At 43.0% G+C, this 20,712-nt stretch overlaps 2 protein-coding genes and 1 long non-coding RNA gene across 5 annotated transcripts in view; 2 read left to right on the forward strand and 1 right to left on the reverse strand.

Moving 5' to 3' along the window:
* LOC113032515 (low-density lipoprotein receptor-related protein 1-like) overlaps positions 1 to 6,740 on the reverse strand; it is a 28,770-nt gene extending 22,030 nt beyond the window's left edge. For all 3 annotated transcript variants that reach the window (XR_013901161.1, XM_080288333.1, XM_080288332.1), the window contains exon 1: positions 5,529 to 6,740. The gene's annotated coding sequence lies outside the window, so the exon portion shown is untranslated. The remainder of the gene's footprint in view (positions 1 to 5,528) is intronic.
* A 4,992-nt stretch (positions 6,741 to 11,732) lies between these two features.
* Positions 11,733 to 12,276, forward strand: LOC145419903 (uncharacterized). The gene is made up of 2 exons (XR_013901163.1): positions 11,733 to 12,034; positions 12,120 to 12,276. It is a non-coding gene; the product is annotated as an uncharacterized LOC145419903 (long non-coding RNA).
* Positions 12,277 to 12,340: 64 nt separating this feature from the next.
* On the forward strand, positions 12,341 to 15,310 carry LOC145420165 (uncharacterized). The gene is made up of 2 exons (XM_080289076.1): positions 12,341 to 15,068; positions 15,154 to 15,310. Exon 1 carries the CDS (start codon positions 12,341 to 12,343, stop codon positions 14,753 to 14,755), a length of 2,415 nt encoding a protein of 804 aa, XP_080145202.1. The 3' UTR covers positions 14,756 to 15,068; positions 15,154 to 15,310.
* The last annotated feature ends 5,402 nt before the right edge of the window (positions 15,311 to 20,712 follow it).

Raw genomic sequence — 20,712 nt, forward strand, 5'->3', positions numbered from 1 at the left:
TATTATCAATATTATTATTACATTTAAGCACCTTCCACAAACTAAATCACACACCAGAAGCTTGTCTAACATTTGTATGGGTTTCCTGATAAGGCGTGGCGGTGGCCACACAACTAACCATCTGGAAAATTCTAAGATTTTACATGCAATTGTTCACACAACCACAAGAGGCTATGTGGGCATCTGCCGTTTTAACCCCCTTATGAAAAGAACAGTGTTGATTTTTTTTTCTGGTGAAGTTGGGCAGCTTTTGGCAAACTGTAATTGAGTTGTAAAAAAGCAGGATTTTTTTGTTTTTTATATCCTTCTGTGTAATGCCGTCATCCTCCTTCTGCTCGTCTGCTGATTACAGTCTGTGTAGTGTCTAGCAGTGTAACACTGACTTAATGTTATTTTGGCTGAGCAGAGCCACTGCAGCGACCCAAATGTCCATATACTATAATCTAATCTAAGATGATTCTGGCTCCGGATTGGCTAATCCAACACCACTCTTCCTAATCTGATGTCTAATAGATGACATCTGGACAAGATGACATAAAATAGAAAAAAAAAAACACACAGGAGGCAATCTGAGTGACTTGTTTGTGAACAATAATCCCGCCTGTACAGTATGTTTAATCACTTAAGCATCAGTTTAGCTACATGTTTACCACAAAGAGAGACAGACAAACATCTTTTCTTTGAGTCAAAGCTTACAATGACACTCTGATATCGACCTTTTAATGTTGTGCTTTCAACCAAAATCCAATCACATGATTTTATTTCACTTTTATCGAAACATTTTAAACCGATAACTGAACCGGTTACGCGCTTTAGCTGAGAGTTTTAGAAGTAAATAATGAAATACTTAATAAATAGTTAAAACGAGCTCGTCATGCTCACCTTTTTCTAGACAGCATGTGTCTTCCCTGCATTCACACCTCTCCCTAAAAAGAAATGAATAAGTACAGAGTCTATTTCTGCTGGTGTCAACACGTTCCTTTGAGTGTATAATGGATCAAATCATCAATAATCAATTGAATCTGTGTCTTTTTCCAAGCTGCGGGAGACCTTCTCAAAGAGCATAGCAACAGACCTGTCTACCCTGTAAAAATAGGATTGGCTTCTGTGAAGCCGACTCGACGCCACAGATACAACACACACACACTTCACTTCATTGATTATGCGCCCAAGCCCCCTCAGAGCCCAGCTTTACAAGTGATGTCTTCCCCTCTTCGCCTTGCTCGCTCTCCTTATAGCCCACATTTTCATCCTCTCGCTCAGATTTTGAGTCATTTACCTGCAACCCCATCAATATTTTAACCTTTCTGGATGCGGAGACTTCCATTATTTTTTCCTTTTGTATATTTCTATTGTTTCCTCTGGATAATGAAATGTTAATGTTACATGGGAATGAGAGACAGACTATAAACACACAGCGAAGACAAAACAGTGGGAGCCATGTTGCAGAAACTGTGAAAACTGAGGCCATCTTCATAGGTGGATTCTTTCTATTTAAATGTACACTTTATTGTATGCAGTAAGACAAATGCTGCTAACGTTAACTAATTTGACAATAATACATTTTTTGAAATCAACAGATATCATGAAAAAAGCTAAACCAGTTTCATCTTTATAACTTTAAGCTGCGCTGTGGTTTAGACGGCTTAAAGCACATTAGTGATCATTTTTGATTCATTTTAGGCATCTACAGTGCTGATGCTGTGAAGAAACAAAGCTACACCATATTGCACCAAAGGACTCTCCCTGTTAAATTGAGCAATTATTAACTTGGAGGCAAAATATTATTTACATCCTGTTACTTGTTGCTTATTCATCGTCAGATTGAGCCGCTACAGATATGGTGGCTCTAAATTTTAGGCGGTACATCAAGTGATTTTCACAAATTATGCCAGTAAAGGGGAAAAATATGTAAACATTTCATACCCGAGAGTGTTTCATCCCATTATTTAGATATTATAGGCCTCTGCGAATCAGGGTCTGCACACTGTAGCATACAGATATTTCACACCAGCTTTCAGCAGCTGTCTATTACAGTCCGATAACGCAGAGAGAAGTATAAAATGCAGGTGCCGGGGCAGCGGAGTCTGAGCAAACAAATACCCTAAGAGGTTGGGCAGATGTATTGAAAGCTGTTGAGTGATGTGTTTTTTCTTTATTGCAGTGCACACTGTTGACCGAGACAGAAGGAAACAAGGATATGGAGCAAAGAGAGAAAAAGGGAGACGAGGTGTTTTAGCTTGGCCACAATGTGTTCATGAGGGTGTTACCCAGAAAAAGACCAGACTGCACTGTATACGTGGCTCACAGATTATGGCTTTGACAACACCTTCCTTCTTTTATTTTAATTTTTTTTCTTGAGTAGAATATTCAAAATGTATTGGTTTAAGAAAATTTCCAATAATCAAAAGCAAATTAAACCTAATCTCTGATTTCAGAGTTTTTGAAATGTGCACATTATCTTTAAATGTGCTCTCTTTTCAAACAATATGCTCTCATTAATGGTTTCTCGCTACATCTATTTGGGAAACTCAGATTATGGGTTATCCTGGATTATGCAAAGGACCCTATGCACAAACACTTATCAGTTTCATTTTTTTGTCCTCCCAATGATATTCATGCCAAATCCCACAGCGCCATATCTTTGCTCACAGCTGGCAAGTGTAACTAAAGGATTATGCAAGCAGCTTCTACAAGCAAATAGATTTCTCTCTACTTCAGAGGAAACTGCTAGTTATGCAGCGCCTATCTGTCCGCCAGGCATGCACAAAAACATGTCTCCCCTTTTTCATTTTTTTTCCCACTTGTTTTAACAGAGGAAGATGGAGAGAGGAGAGAAGAGCAGGAACGGGAAAGTAAACAAAACGAGCATTGAACCAGAAGGCTGTTCGCGTATAGGCACAGCCATTTTGTATTGTACAGCTGGCTGTACCGTAAACCACAGGCGTGCACACCTTTGGATTTAATGGAATATGGCTGCTAAAACAATAGAAGGCTGAACTTTGTGCGAACTGGATTTGCATTAAAGCACATGATTAGACAAGGCGCTGCCTCCACCTAACAAGCCAATTAACATATGCCACTGGATAAACACTGATTGTCCACTTAGCTTCTCAGACTGAGCCCCAGCTCATGACTGATGCCTCGTAGCAGCAGCGCTGTTGGAAACATACGACACGAGGCTCCAGCTATTTGCTGTATGCAAATATTTGGAAGGTTTATTTCCCCATAAAGCTCTCGGCTCAACTCTAGCCTATGACGGCAATTTCTGATTGTCTGCATGGCCTCCCCACCGTCCCTGGGGGAAATGTGTATTAATTAGCATATACACCTTTTTTAACCTAGATATCGGTGAGCATGTTTTGCGGAGACATCCAGACTTTTTGTGCCTCCCTCAGGCACTTTCTAATATACTGTAAATACAGTCAGAGTGCTGACCTCAGCTCCATCAGCTTTTGGACCATTTTTCTTCGATAATGTCCTAAAAGCCATAATGTAAATGTTTCTCGATCAGCAGCAATCAAATGCCCCGAGATGCATTCCATATCTTCTTGCTGAGGAGGCAAGGCCTCTTTGAGCCATTAGACTCCAAACAGCTGTGAAGGCCTCGTTATGTGCACAGCAGTGTATCACTGGACTCTCACAGAGAGCTCTGATATCTAATTTATTTTTTAAAGATGCATCTATCAGATGATGTGCAGCAAACTCAGTTTAGGATTATGCTACTCTTTTTTTTTCCTTTTCCTCCTCGCTTCCTTTGTCTGTCTCCGTCTTCAAAATTTGTGCGTGAACACATTTTGTTCTTTTAATCTAAACTCTGCAAAGGTTCAGTCACGGCCATTTTCACTGATTATATCTGAGCTTCTTTTGAAAATAAAGCTCTTATATTATGGTAATCAGTCAGGGGACAACAGGAGCAAAGAGCTGTAAATCACTGACAAGCCTTATAGATACAGCAATAAATCATAAAGCAAAGGAAATAATAAAACACTTACCTTTTGAACCCATTTAAAGCTGAAATTCATTAACCGTGAATTAAGAGAAATTCATCTGTTTTGATAACCGATGCATCATTTATCAAAACGCATGACAAGCGACTGCAAACGATCTTGACACTTAGACTTTCTCGGTTGTGCAGATTCTTTATTGCTTCTTAAATTAAACCTTAAAGTAAAGTGCACATCTTTGAGTTTTAGACAGTTGGATGGATAAAAACAATATTTGAATAGACCGGTGTTTGGGACTTTGGTCTTAGGGGCATTATAATAATTTATGCACTGGCCTTATATGGGGAAACATAGCTACTGCCTCTCAATATATATGAGATTTCTCAGTCAGAGTAGTTGGTTAAACTTAAATGTTACATTGTTAAGCAATTTCCAAAGCTCCCTTTCAGAGAACATGGAATTTTTTTGGCTGGATGGCGGTACTGTGCTACTATTAATACAAATATTCTGTCTCAGCCAGCTGCAAAAAAGAAACCCAAGAACCATTTTATCTACAGTATGTTTCCATTTTTCAGAGACAAAAGACGAAGGAAAGGAAAGCAAAGGAAAGGAAAGGAAAGGAAAGTTTGCTGGAAGAAAGAGACAACAATTACACTTGCCCTAGGAGGCCGAGGGAACCTGACCACGTTGCTATGGAAACTCAAGTACAGCAGAAAGTAACACGAAAATCAATTCAGATTGAGCTTATCTCAATCATTGGTACATTTTGTACTAATGGTGCACGCTTTCTCTCTGCTAACTACATTTTAAGGTAAATAAACAAAAAGCTGAGCTCTCATTTGTAACAAAACTCGTTTTGCAGGTGCTGCGAACACCCTGCTCAAGCCAGAAATATAATTTAATTTTTTTAATTAAAAACAAACAAACCCCAAAACGTTAAAATGCAAATACGAATGACTGCCTTTAAGGATCTTTGTATAAACTGGCCTATTTTGATGCTTTAGTGTCAATTTAGGCCATTTGAACTTGAAAAATATGCTCTCTGTGGGGGATGGGGAAAGGGTTAAACCAAATGTCCATTATATCAAAGACGTCACTTATTACTAAGGGCCACAGTGAAACAAGGTTGTGACAGAAAAAAATAAGTATCATTTGGTATAAAACAAAAACAAATATTATTAATATGATTCAAATGAAAAACTATTCAAACTTGACATAATATCCAACTATTGCAATTAAACAGACTGACTACAGGCACACTAACAACATGGTATAGCCGTTTTATTTCTCCTGGTTCAGGGTGTATATCTGAAGGCCAGATATGGGTCTAATGGTTTGTAGGAGAGCTTGAAGGATTTAAAACGCAATTCATGCCTCGCCCGTCTCTCCCCCTCTATCAGGGGTGTCAGCCTTTTGACAAGCATATAAAATCCATTTCATGTGGGTCACAGGTGACCTCCATCCTCCCTCCTCAGTCACTTAGCTGTCTACCAGTGATTTGCCTTCTGCAGTATGTGATGAGCAATAATAATAATAATAATAATAAAAATAATAATAAAAATATGAGCAGGTGCAACTTACCATTCAAGATGCTCTGGGAAAAGATAAAAGCCAATATCCACATGCCCTGCTCCGTTCAATCCCCCCAAGCTATGCTTTCTCTTCTTCCTCTGACCGGTGCCTCCCTGGGTTTCTCTTCTGTGCGCTTGGGCTAAGGTTAAACATTTGCCACTGTCTTGAAGCAAACCGGTCCAAGTCTCTACTTTTAATATCTCCTTCGTACTTTTTTGTTACACTGATTTGGTTTCTGGGATGTCTCGGAGCATAAATGCGCCTCTGTGATTTTCTTGGGGAGAGCTCTGCTCAGACTCTCCTTCCTGTGCTCCGCGTCTTGCTGCTTGTCCCTGTTATTCAAAAGGATGCTGAAGGGGTGAAGCCCAGGTGTGTGTGTGATGCTGAGTCAGAGCCGGGTTAGAGCGGATCCTGGGAAAAGAAATTAAATCCGAAAACAAGAAAGAAACAAACAAAAATTAAAATTTAGAAAAAATGGTTAAACTAAATCTTTAAAAGAAAAATGTCCGGTTTCAGGTTTCCTGAATAAAACACTGGAAGACGGATCATCCTTGAAGGTAAAAATAAATGAATAAATAAAATGTTACAAAATTAAAACAACTAAAAGAGAAAAGAAGCAAAGAGAAGAGAGAGGGCGGTGGCAGAAGAATGAAAAGCAGGTTTTTTGCTCAGACTCCAAAGTCAGATCATCTTCATCGCCTCTGTGCGTCCAGCAAGAGGCGAGCAAGCGCATCTTCTCCGCTGCCGCTCTCTAATCGCACCACACTGACTCTCTGAGCATTACACAGAATAACCCTCTCCCCTGCCCCTGCAGACGCTTTAATTCCTCATTGCCTTAAAGGAGCAGAGGCGGCAGCCGGTCGCTCCTCGGGGCAGGATACTGTTGTGGAGGTGGAAGAGTGTGAGAGCACGCAGCGAGTGGGGCATTTGCATTAAGGAAATGAGCTGCACCTGACGCACCAAGGTACCAAAGATTTTTACGCACGGGGTTGTATCAGCTCAAACAGAAAGCGCTGTCTGCTGGCGTGCAGGTGTACGCGGAACACGCCGCTGTGCCCCAGATCTGGCTTGAATTTAGTTCCTAATGTTTTTCTTTCGTGTGTGAAAACAGAAGCGAGCTCCCCCGTAATAATGGGAATCTGCAAGGACACCCAGTGACGCGTATTTTCTGTTGTTTAAGTAGAAAATGTAGTTGTTTTTTTCTTTTAAACTGAATAACAACGTGAACTTGATTGATGAGATTTAATAATCGCATTGAACAGAAGATAGGAGGGGAAGGCAGCCACTCTGTCAGGGGGAAGAAAAGGGGTTAAGATGAAGAGCCCCCCCACCCCGAAGACGCACATACTCACACAGTTTATATCGCCTCCCTCAACCCAATAATCCACCACTCACCACCACCACCAACCCCCACTACCACCACCCCTCCATTTTAATGCCTGCCTTGAAGTCAAGGGTATAGCTGTGGAAGCCTGTGGGCCTGTCCACAGCGCCGGGTTACACTCAGTGTGATATAACCGCCAGCTCATGCTCTGTCCCACATGACAGAATACATTGCAAGTGAGATTCCAGCTATATACCCCAAGACACTCATTTTGTATGCTCATATCCTTACAAGTCTGAATGTGTACAAAGATAAATAAATAGAAGGTTTCATGGTGAAAGGCTATACTGACTACATTTGTAGCGCTAATAGCTGCCTTTTAAGTTGGTAAAGATGCTGAGCTGAGAGTTCTCGGTTCAGCTATTTTGATCTTTGCATTTTGCTGCTGTCCAGTCTGGTTTGTCCCTGTGTCTAATCTGTCACAGCGTTCTTCCTGTTTCTCTCCACACTCCAGCAGACAAACAGGAGCGTTGTTTGCCTCAAAACTGTTCAAGTAGTACTCAGATATTTGTATTTACTCATGTTTGATTGGTCAGATATTGTCTGGATTTTTTTTTTTTTACTACTAATGCTACTCCAGAATGTCTGTTTGAATGAGTGATGCTGTTTTACTTTTTGCCTATACGTGCAAGATAAATCCAAACAAGTTTAAGACTGGAGGAAAGGAGAAAGTGCTAGTGTTTCAGGGCAAATGGTTAAAGATCCGGGCTGTCATTTAGAGCTGATTAGGAGCACTGTGCTGGTTTTTTGGCTGTAAATTCTTGGCATGGAAGAACAGCTGAGTTGATTAGCTGCTGCAGAATGTGAGATATGATCATTTGCCGTGCCATATTTTTATCCAAGCTTTGTTTTCGCCTCGCTTGCTGCCCATACTCATTCACAGCAGTCACACTTAAATACTGTAATACAGAAACAAGGTTTCATCATCTGTTTCCAATAAGCTATTTTAAAATGAAAGTAAAACACCTTGCTCAAGGGCATCTCTGTAAAGTTCAAGGACTACGTGTTAGTGATGCCGAAGGCAAAGCCCATTCATGCCCTACAGGTAATCAAATGGAGCAGAACTGCCCGTAGTTTTCCTCGGTTCAGCCTTTTTAGTAATGTTAAAAGAAAGCTTTTCCACAACTAAAGGTGACATCCGCAGCCTGTCAAGACAAACAGTTCTTAGAGAGGGAGGAAAAAAAGGCTTTGACTGTGGGTTCAAGGGATTGAGGGAGGGATCCATGGCATTAGAGACTGCCATCTGACATTTTAGGGGAAATGAAGCATTGGTGTAATCAAAGTCCTTATAACGTCTCTGGTGTAATCTCGCTCAGCAAACAGGATTTTATGAGAAGCTGAAATTAAAACTTTGGCAGTGAAATAGATAAAGCAAAGCTAATCAAAAGGTGATATTTGTTTGCCTTTGAAAACTAACGTTTGGCGTCACAAAGCATGGAATAGAGGCAATGACACAGCCTCACCTCAGCACATAGGTCAGGGGCATATGTACTGTGTGTGTACACTATATACACCGTCACACTGCTGTACGCACGCCCCGAATGAGGGCGCTTCCAGTAAAAGCACAATTTCACAAAGTGTGTTTGACAGCAAACAAGCACAGTGTAACATCAACACTGACAACATGACCTCACAACAACCAAATTACAGCCGGTGTGTTTGATGACTCAACTCATATTCATTTCAGCAAAGAACGCTCACATTGCTGGACTGCGATTGAGGAAAAAAGGCTCTAACCTGTATTTATTAGGGGTGCAACGATATTCGTATCGATATTGAACCGTTCGATACAGTGCTTTCGGTTCGGTACGCATATGTATCGAACAATACAACATTTGTAATTTATTTTATCAATTTTCCTTCTGACGATGCTGTCTGTGTTGAGCGCTCAGTGAATCTGTGTTCGACTACTCCGCCTAGGCTGCACTGTCGAGCGCAGATCCACTGAGCGCTCAACACAGACAGCATAGTCAGAAGGAAGAGCGCAGGGCAAGCTAGCGAGACAGAAGTTAAGCTCTCCTTGCAACAGGCAAATTGAACGTCATTCAGATCTGGCGTTTGGAATTATTTTGGTTTTCATGTGACGTATGACCCTGAAGGTAAGCGAGTCATGGACTAAAGTAAAACAGTATGTTGAATGTGCCATGCAATGCTCAATTACATGGGTGTGAACTAGTGTGTTAGCGCAGTTAGCTCGTTAACGTGTTGGCCGTCTAGCCCCATGCACGGAGTGATCGGCGGTAGCTCGTTAACGGAGATTTGCCGTGTTGTGGCGTTAAGGTCATTTCAACGAGATTAACCTGAAAGCACTAGCGGGAACACAACGAATATGACTGCACATTTACGCCGACATCATCGTAGTGCAAAGACAAGTGGAAGCAGACAAAAAAAAGCAAGCATGCTACTAACTTTAGCCGAGTCATTTAGACAGCTGTTAGCACATGATTCTCCTTATGCTGCTGAGAATATAGCCCAGAAGAAGCGGATAGTATAGCTTTTATTTTGGAAAGAGACATTTCTCTGTAATAAACTCTCTTTTCCAAAGATGAGTGATTCCTCAATCAGATACAGGGCTTGCAATATCGCTAGCCCGACGTCCTGGAGCTAGCGATTTTTTCAGTCGGGCTACCAAAATCTTTCTCTTCCCTGCCCGTCGGGCTATTGTAGGAAAAATATATGTCAATGCTTCTGCATTCTTTCGGAAATGTAGCTGGGTAATTATGTCATTGGCATCGGTGAGCCACTGTCAATATGTGACATATTGAAGTCGCGTTTGAATTTGCGCTTGTTTTTTTGCTTTCACTTTGCAATCGTGCGAACTGTGTATAGAGACCGACAGCACTGATCTGTGAGTGATGATAATTTGTGCACCAATTCCTCTGACATCGTCTTATTAATCGTTAGCTTACTATGCAAACATGACAAGTGAAATCTCCCGCAGCAAGCTTAAACATGTGAGAGGTTGATCGCGCAGAGAATCGCTGAGCTTATGTGAGTGAGTGTGTAAAAGCATTTCAGTTCTGCTGAGCCAAATAAGACAGGTCAGGGTGAAGAAGTGACAGCCAAAGAAAAGCTTACCACAAAACGGAGAAGTTATGACAAATCAGACTATAAGGCAAAAAGAAAGTGCAGCTTTATGGTTTCATGGACAAAAGAATTTCTGTGGCTGCAATATGATGAGCTAAATAACCAGGGCTGCACATAAGTGGTCCGCAGGTGCGCATTCGCTGTCAAAATAAAAAACACGCACAAGGGTTAGGGTTAAATTTAAAAACTGTACTTTTGAGTTAAAATATATATTTATAATTTTAATAAATGACAAATTAAAAATGCATGAACATTTTTTTGTATCGAAAAAATATCGAACCGTGACACCAAAGTATCGAACCGAACCGAACCGTGAATTTTGTGTATCGTTGCACCCCTAGTATTTATATATAATCCTTTTAATCAATATTGCTCCCAGTAATTACAGTACTTTGTCTATGAGCCATGTTTGATCTCTATATGAGTATGTAATATCTGGTTAGCATGGGTTAAATTCCCTTTTACATTAAAAACCATAATTATAAAATAATTACCTCTCTCCCTTCTATTTAATAAAAAACATGGATGCCGTGAGAGAAGCTTTTATTACCACAAGAAAACAACATTTTTTTTTAAAAAGTCAAAATTTTAGCATCACTGTACAGAGAAATAAAAATCAATGATATGTTGAAAACACAAAGGTCAGAACTGGACATACATATAGATCAAATGTTGCTGTTGGCACAGCCTTTATTTACACTTATGGAAAACAGGTGCTGCTGTTTATCACTTACAGCAGCTGTACAACTGAACAGGCTACTTGTGATGTGAAAGACAATACCTTGATTTTCACTCTGAACACAAGAGCCACAACCTTGTCACCAGTAGGCTGAGGTATTCAGTGGTAACGCTAACAGATTATATTCAGAGATAGATAGATAGATAGATAGATAGATAGATAGATAGATAGATAGATAGATAGATAGATAGATAGATAGATAGATAGATAGCATGAATGTGAGCATGAATGATTGTCTGTCTCTCTGTGTTACCCTGTAATAGGGTGCGACCTGTCCAGGGTGTAAACTGCTGAAATGGACTCTGTCCCCGCTGTTTTTTAAGAGATAATTGAAGGATGATCAAACTTTTAAACCATTGAAGTAAAAAGAGATTGAAATATAATAATAGTAATAATATATTTTATTAAAACCCTTGTGATGTCCACGGGTCATTTTTGTCCTCTAAAGAAATCTTTTGCTATCAAAAATGTATTTGTTATTCATCAAATGGGCTGAAAATAACAGAAGTTATTCAGTACTATGATATGCATGATTGTAATAAGTTTTAAGTAATTTGATTTATTTATGGGGTTTTTATTGAATTTTATAACACTTGTGGTCCTCGTGGACAAAAATGACCCCAAAGTACAAAGTGTTGCAAAGAGCCGTATTTTCACACCATACTGCTTTCAAACATCTTTGATCTTGGATCACTGATGTGTGGGGTCAAGCACTGGTCATAACAACCACAACAGGCAGCACAATGAGGAGGCAGGTGCTCTATATTCAATGAAATTTTATTTATACAGCGCCAAATCACAACAACAGCCGCATCAAAGTGTTTCGTATTGTAAGGTAGACTCTACAATAATACATACACAGAAAGTATCCTCAAAAGCCTCCATTGCACTGGAGATTTGCATACTTTGATGAGCATACTTTTTTTTTTACCATGTTGTGCAAAGCAATGACCAGTAGGACAAAGCACATATTGTCCTCTAGTATAATGAGGAGGGATGTCAGGGTCCAGGGACTGGGAGACCCAGGACCCCTGGGCAGTCATGGACCTGTGTTATTATTATGTATTGTTGGTGTTGCTTCCCCTTCTCTGTGCTTGTACATATGTGTGTGTGTGTGTGTGTGTGGGTGGCTGTGTGTCTGAGTACTTGTTTATAGACGCTGTCAGGCCTGGGGGGGTGTGGCCCTGCTAGGGGACTGGCCACACCCGAAGCCACACACCTGCTACTGATCAGGCCTCGTCGGGGGAGCTACTTTAGAGAGTCTTGGAGCTCCCACCGACGCGGGATCATTGCTTGGGACTCCACGTTAGTTACCCAGTCTAGGTTTTGCCATAAGTGTATGCCTGCCATTACTGAGTGTCCTGACAGCTGCCGCTATTGTTTCCCGCAGGAGGAGCGTGGAAGGCTTGGAGAGCAGCGAGCACCGGGGGGTGCTGACACGAGAGCAGAGAGCACTAGGAGGACACAACACGGGAGTCTGGGGATAACACTGGGATTCATTGTTGCTTTCTACCACACTGTAAATAAACGCACTGCTTGTAATTTGAGCTCCGCGCCTGGGTCCTCCTTTCCCACATTCCCCCACGGTCTGCCGTCGCAGCCCGTGACAGAATGATCCCGCCATACACCATGGACCCAGCAAACTCAGGAGTTGCCACGGAGGAGAGATCGCTCGCGCAGCTATGGGATTACTGCCGGAGCGTAATCCAGGCTGTAGACCCACACAAGAGACATTTACAGGTAGTGTTCTTTGACAATTATCTCTCATCCACTACCTTCACCATGAACTTTTTGGACATTCACAACCTTAAACCATTGGTCACTAGTTTACGGGAGAGCTCTAGTTTTGAGTTATTCGGCTTGGGTGGCCCGAGCATGGACAGTTCGGCTGCTCTCCTAGCGACTCTAGCCGCTTGGTTTTTCGCGCATCGGCGGAGGACTTTCCCGTCGATGCTCGCGGCACAATTGTTTGATCCTCCATTACAGAAGGGAGGTCGCACTCGCCATCATCACCCCATTACACCTCAACCCACTCCTGCGGTTTCAGTCCGGTCAGCTGGCGACGGACCGACAGCACTCATTACCGCAGTGAGTAAACCAGACTCATTTGTTTCTATTAATCCTGTCATTGAAAATCAAAACACAGATGAACAGCAGAGGACTGTTTCCTTACACCCGGCCCCGCCTTCACGGAGGAGAAGGTGTCCTCGCAAGCAGCGTTCAGCCACCTCTACACTCACTCCTGTGCTGGTCGAAGACTCAGGACCAGCGGCTCTGGACGCCACAGTGAGTAAAATGGACTCTGCCGGTGTCGTAAATTCCCTTCCTGTGAACATGGACATAGAGACTATAGCCACTACGGCGATTAACAATGGAGAAACCGTTAGAGGTGTAACTGAACTCCCAGTGGGGAATTTTGGACCACCGACGGACGAATGTGGCCTGAGGGCTAATGCTGGGGCAGAATTTTGCATAGACAGCCCTGAGGTAGTTAGCTCAGAGTCGGTGGGGTCAGAAACTGTTTGCTTTACCTCCAAAGACTCAGAAGATGTTCACTCTGAGACTGTAGGCTGGGAGCTAGGGTGTTCAGAGCATACAGACCCAGATGACTTTTTGGCTCAGTCTGGCCTTATGGAGACAGAGGTTCTCCCCAGGGCTTCCCCAGAGGCCGAACTGGAGGCCTCAGTTGCCTCTGGACCCCTGGAATTTGTTGAGGCAGCTGTAACATTCTCATCCTCTCCACCCTTCATAATAGCCATATCACCCTCAACTCAGTCCGCTGCCCAGCTAGTAACGGAGTCTGCTGCCCAGCTGGTGACTGAGTCTTCAGTCCGGTCTGCCTCTCACCTTCATCCTCAGTTGGAGGTCGATATGCCTGCTGGACCACCTCTGCCATCATTTCACCCGTCTGTCCCTGCATCGCTGTCCAGTCCACCGGGAGTAGCTGCCGCACCATCATCACCTCCGCCCTCTGCAGCTACTTCTCCACCAGAGTCCCATCAGACTGCAGCGACCGCAGCACTCTCTGCTTCGCCATCTGCATCACCTACTCTACCTTCACCTTCCCTACCTGCAGACACCGCATCACCATCTTCACCTCCAGATCGACCGTCAGTAGCTGTAGCGCAGCCGGAGGTGCTCAGGGTGCTCGGAGAGCGGGAGGAGCCCGCACCGCCAGCTGTGGAGCCCAGCGAGCCGGAGGAGCCCAGCGAGCAGGAGCAGCTCAGCGAACCACCAGCAGAGGAGCTCGGCGAGCGGAAGGAACAACCGGCGCTGCCAGCAGCCGAGGAGGAGCTCTCGCTGCCAGCAGCCGAGGAGGAGCTCTCGCTGCCAGCAGCCGAGGAGGGATCCGCTCAGCCAGAGCCGGAGGTCAGCGAACCGGAGGGACCTCCACGTCTGGCGCGGCCTCCACGCCATCCACGTCCTCTGCATCCACGTCAGCGACCAGCGCGTCATGAACCATGTGCCACACCTCGCTGTTGCTCACCGGAGGAGCAGCGCCGCCACCGGACCCGTGGCAGGCCGCCTGGGGAGCAGCGCCGCCGCCGTCGGACCCGGGGCAGGCCGCCGGAGGAGCAGCAGCGCCGCTACCGCCACTGGATCTCAGGCAGGCCGCCTGGGGAGCAGCGCCGCCGCTACTGGGCCCGGGGCTCGCCACCGGAGGGGCAGCAGTGCCGCCGCCACTGGAGCAGTGGCAGGCCCCCAGAACCGTTTTTCTGCTGTTGCCGGACCCGTGGCCGTCCGCCGGAGCTGCAATGTCGCCACCATTGGACTCGAGGTAGGCCCCCTGAACTCTTTTGTTATGTTGATGGGCCGCCTGAGACTGTTTTTGTGGCGTTTTTTTCTTTTTGTTGCTCCGCTGCGGGATGCGCGGTCGGACTCTGGGACTGTGACCTTGGGGGGGTTGTTTTCTTTGGGGGTTTTTGCTTGTTTTTTTCTGGCCCTCCGTCCTGGACCTCCCGCCCTGGGTTGGTTGTGCTGTTGTTTTTGGTTTGTGTTTTTGGGTCGTCGGGAGCCGACCCTTAGAGGGGGGGTACTGTCAGGGTCCAGGGACTGGGAGACCCAGGACCCCTGGGCAGTCATGGACCTGTGTTATTATTATGTATTGTTGGTGTTGCTTCCCCTTCTCTGTGCTTGTACATATGTGTGTGTGTGTGTGGGTGGCTGTGTGTCTGAGTACTTGTTTATGGACGCCGTCAGGCCTGGGGGGGTGTGGCCCTGCTAGGGGACTGGCCACACCCGAAGCCACACACCTGCTACTGATCAGGCCTCGTCAGGGGAGCTACTTTAGAGAGTCTTGGAGCTCCCACCGACGCGGGATCATTGCTTGGGACTCCACGTTAGTTACCCAGTCTAGGTTTTGCCATAAGTGTATGCTTGCCATTACTGAGTGTCCTGACAGCTGCCGCTATTGTTTCCCGCAGGAGGAGCGTGGAAGGCTTGGAGAGCAGCGAGCACCGGGGGGTGCTGACACGAGAGCAGAGAGCACTAGGAGGACACAACACGGGAGTCTGGGGATAACACTGGGATTCATTGTTGCTTTCTACCACACTGTAAATAAACGCACTGCTTGTAATTTGAGCTCCGCGCCTGGGTCCTCCTTTCCCACATTCCCCCACGGTCTGCCGTCGCAGCCCGTGACAAGGGAGAATCAATGTTCAGGAAGATCCAGGTTTAGAAGATATAGAAAATATTGTCAATATTTAGAGCACATGCTACCCTTTCTCTGAAAAAGCACATCAGCCACCTGCAGAAGTGGAAGAAGGCTATGAAGTGAAGAAAAGTGATGAAGAATCTGAACTATGTTCAAGTAGGTTCTCAGGCATCCAGGACATGGTAGTCTGAGGAGCTTGGAGAGAAAGTGACTGGGCTTCTTGAAGTTTCTTGAATTTTCAGAATGTGAAACTGAAATAGAAGACGTGTCAGAGGACTACACATCATCCATTTCAATTATGATGAAGACAAAGAATCAAGCAGGAAAGAGGAATCAGCTGAGACAGAGGAATATTTGCAGTAACGTGAGGAAACACTGATCTGGTCTTCTAACCTTCCCAGTGACAGACGATGCATGACTCTCTCATGTGTCTCAGAGAAAGATGATCTACCACAGTCCAAGCACATGTGCCAGGTCCCATACTCCTTCAGTGGCTTTTCTACTCGAGTACTGAAAGCATTATACACAGTGTATTCTGCTTGTATTCTTCTTTTTAACGTTCACATGCCAATGGATGCATCAGAGACCAAGTTGGGGTTCAGTAACTTGCCCAAGGACACCTTGGTAAGAACTCCAGACTAGAGCACACAGAGATTGAACCAACAACCATCCAATTAGCAGATGACCTGCTCTACAGCCAACTCGATGACGAACAAGGAGGGACAACGAGAGAGGAAGAAAAATGGACCGAATGCAGCTGTAGGCATATGTGGGTGTGTTGATTCTTACTGCCGTGCATCCAGTAGAGTCGCTACGGCCAGTTTATGACATCCTGAGTCTGGTAGAGAAGTTTTAAAGGTGACACAAGATTAATCATAGAAGCACAAAAAGGACATAATTTCTTGATAAAGACACAATAGATGATCGTCGTTCATGACACAAACGTGCTCCCATTTGAGGTGTATGGTGTGTGTTGGTGTTGACTTGACTTGAAACACAAGTGGGTGTTCCTCCTGCTGTGATGTAAGATCCTGGTACTGATATGACTGTATGAGCACCAAGTCCCCTTCAAAGGACTCTGTCCCCTCCAACAGAACATCCAAGTAAACCAGGGAACTTTGAGACAAAAACATGGGCAGCATGTGATGCAGGTCCAGCTGTACATGGAACATGCTCTTGTGCGATGGCAAACCGTCTGTCCTGCAGTCAGGACACGAGTTGTCCCTAACATTGCAGGTTTCCAAAAGAAAACAATCACCTGTAACAGCTTGTTTACTGTATATGCCCCTTGGCCTGCAACTGCAGAAAGAATGCCGTCCATGATGGGACCAGTGCAGAGGAATAAACCTGAGCTTCCTCCTGCACTTGGGTCAAATATGGACACGCCTTTGTCCTCATGAAAGTTTGCCTTCACTCAGACTCATGCCCTGGTGTTCCTACCATGCCAAAATATAGAAAACTGTCAGGCAATGAGTTGGAATAAAGTTGAATAAAACCTTGAAACACAGAGATGGATGATATTTTATACTTGTTGCTTCAAAGCAAACGGGGTCATTTTTGAGCCCTGAGGACCACAGGTGTGATTATGTGCTGCCATTTAAAATTTATAAATGGTTCAAAAAAAGAATTCTCACTAAAGTTCAACATACATCACTCTGTGTGTTGAACTTTAGTGAGATTTTTTTTTTTAATTTTTTTTAATTTAATTTTTTAAAAATATTTAATTTAATTAAATATTTAATTTTCTCAATTTGTTTTCGCTAAAAAACAGGGTGTATTTTTTGTAAACAAGGTCTGGTGGCCCTAAAATGTAAAATGTTGGGTAAATTTTGTGTTAATGCGTTGGTCTTAAGTAAAACTAAGGTGTAACACTGAATTGATTGACAATTTATACTTTATACTTTAAAAAACAGTCAAATGAAGTGGAGACACTTTTGACCCCTGATGGCACGAATTGCATACAAATCGGGAGGACATCACAAGGGTTAATAGGCAACTACAATTTAGCAAATGTTTAAAACCACCTACACGAAGATGTCCCCAGAGTAGAAACATGTGTCTAGAAAGGACTTTGTTATCACAGGAGTAATTAGCTGTTTTTGCACTGCAGGACCGACCTACTAATCAGAGCCTTCTGCTTTTCCGCATCAGCTGCAGTGTCGCATTTTGGAAGCTGTTGCAACATTTTGCAACAGCTTCCACCAAAAATTTCAATTCTGAACAAGCCAAAAGAAAAATATTGGAGAAAACCAAGATGGCTGCTGTTTTTCTACTAGAGGAAAACTGTTTAGTTGTTGAAGCTGATGTCTGAGCAGCAGTTTGATGTTATTTGTCTTGATTTTGGTATTTTTCAAAAAATGCTTTCAGAGATGAACCAGTCCACTTTAACATCAGCTCGCAAGCCTTTTTTGGGGGGCACTGCGAGGCACCTTCCACAGAACATGCACAAATGTACCAGTTGTATGAAGACAAGTGAAGATGAAGCTGTGGTCCAAAGCTTTATTGGCACAAAGACTGATGTGCTCCCATTGCAAGCTGATACTAAAGTGGTAACCTACAGTCACTCTATAAAACTGTATTAAATGCATGTGTTTGCACTTTTAGAAACACCAATCAGGCTTTTTTGGTTCATCCATTGTGTAACTTTATTTGATTTTAGTTCATTTGACAAAATCTCCCAAACCAAAATTATAAGGAGAAAAAGGGCCATTTTCAGCCACAAGGGAAAGAAATCCATATGACAAATCCAATAACTATATAACAGCATTCAGTGGCTCCACAGCCATGTTTTGGACATGAGCAGAGTCAATTTCAGTGGGGTTTGAGTTCACTGCGTGGGTTGGGGGAGGAGAAGAGAGTTCGTTTTAGCCCCCCAGCATGATGCCTAAACAGCAGTAAGTAAATGTGACAATGAAGCCCCCGGGCTGCTGCAGGCAGTCTTGGCCTTGCAGTGCATGTCTTTGTGCGGGGGTGTTCGCATGTGCCAATGTATCGGTGCGTGCATATAAGGAAGGAAATGGAGCACATGTGAGACAATTCGTGGCACTGCACAGTCAAGGTCGTGACTCCTCTGACTGTGATACTCACACTGGCATGGGATCTGTTGGCGCTTTTTATTTTACTGCCAGCTTCAGCGGGGATGATAAAATTAGATCAAAGATATTAATGAGAGTGGTGGCAGCCACTGTTAAACCAGTGGAAGTTGTATTGTTGTGATTTATCCCATTTGCACTGCACTCATCCCATTTCTCCAAGAACAGATGAATCAGGAACTACAGAAGAGCAAGCATTTTAAATTTTGGAACTTAAAGCTTCTGATGAACTCTGCTTCTTATAAATGGATTGTATGTAAATGTATGTGCATGTCGAACTGTCCCATCTGGCTCCATTATTTGTGCTTTAACATACAGTTGCAACACCCATCAGCACTTTGTATTCACCATAAACATGGGCTCCTATGTTATTCTATCCTATGTGTTGGTCACTAAAACTGGAAGCTTTTATTGGACAACCTTGTTGATCAAGCCAGTCAGTAATTGCAAAGAAAACTATAATTAAGGTCTCAAACAAAATGATATCATCTTGGGTTAAATGGCTAATGGAGTTGTATAGTAGTTTAATGGAGACAGTGAGAAATTAGATTTTAGAGAACGCAAATAGGTTCCCTTCCTAAGCTTCCTTGAGTACTTCACAGCACTTAGAGGACCCACATGACACCTCAAATTCATTTATTCTCTGTTAAGCATTGGTCCAAAATACAGCGTAATGGAGTAAATGTATGATGCAGTTCAGGAATGCACTCTTTTTTTTCCTCTGTTTTTTCATATAATGTATACAATATACAGTGCCATGAAAAGGTCTGGGGCTGCTTAACTTCTTCCAGATGTCCAAGCATTAGTTTGTGCCCTAAAGCTGAAGCACACTCGGGTTCTGTAGCAGGACAAACATGTCCTATAAAACATAACAGCAATGGTGGCCTTGCAAAAAAAAAAAAAGGTTTTGGAGTGGCATAGTCAAAATCTGGACTTAAATCAGATTGAGATTCTTTGGCACGGCCTTAAATGGGCTGTTTATGGACTAAAACTCTCTAATGTGCCTGAATTAAAATAATTTTGCAAAGAAGAGTGAGCCAAAGTTCGTCCACAGGGATGTGAAAGACTCATTGCCAGTTATCAAACACTTGATTGCAGTTCTTGCTGCCTAGAGTGGCAAAACCAGTTATTAGGTTTAGACGGCAATTACTTTTTCTGATACAGTCACTTGGGTTTAGATAGCTTTTTTCTCTTAATAAATGAAACCATAATTTAAAAACTGCATTTGATATTTATTTTTGTCTGAAATTAAAATTTGTTTGATGAAACATGTGAGTGTGACAAATATGGAAAAACTAAGAAAATCAAGAAGGGGATAAAATAGTTTTCCACGGCACCGTATGCAGTATAAAATTAAAATTACAAATATTAATAAAAATAAATTACAAATAATAAGGCGTGAATGTGTAATTTATTTATTTGACGGTAAGACAAAAAGAAAAATGTAAAACAGGTTTAAGAAGGAAATCAGACAAAGTGGGACATAATAAAAGAACCTGAAGCTCTTAATGAAGTGAAATATTAACTCCATAATGTTGTAATAGTGAGTAAGTGTAAGTGTCTATAATGTGATGTAGGTAACCAGTGCTGGGAAGTAACGGAATACATGTGCCAACGTTACGTATTTAAAATACAAAATATGAGTAACTGTATTTCGTTACAGTTACTGTTAAAAAAGGTGATAATTAGAATACAGTTTGATAAAATAAATGGACTACACGGCCGTCTTTTCCTGTTTTATATGTTAGGCTATCCCCTCTCTACTTTTGGTAACTCCAAACAAAACACGAAATAAGAGGCTCTAATGTAAGCATCCTGTTAATGTTGGTGGCGTCAGTTACACAATGACCTGGAGCCAGCACAACAGCAGTGCACGGGCAGGAATGCATTTCTTACTTGGAACTACTGTGACCGTTCAATGCCAGCAACCAAGATGCTCTCAGCTCAAAAGACTCCAACTCCAACCCTTAAAGAACATCTGAAAGTAAGTTCTTTTTAAAAAACTAACGTTAGCCTACTGCAACTACCTTGTTTTAGTTGTGGTAGCTACCTGGGTTATGTCCCATTTCAGCATCTTCAATGTACTATTGCTGTGTGATTTATTACTATTACTGAAGGCCACTCGCCATCGAGCTAATATTGTTAGTTTCCTGTTACCTGAGGTTAGTTTATAGACTGCAGAATGTTAGACTAACTAGCATGGCGAGTAGCCTTCAGTAATAGTAATAAATCACACA

The sequence above is a fragment of the Astatotilapia calliptera genome, chromosome 14 (genome assembly GCF_964374335.1).
Source record: "Astatotilapia calliptera chromosome 14, fAstCal68.1, whole genome shotgun sequence".
NCBI classification, from domain to species: domain Eukaryota; kingdom Metazoa; phylum Chordata; class Actinopteri; order Cichliformes; family Cichlidae; genus Astatotilapia; species Astatotilapia calliptera.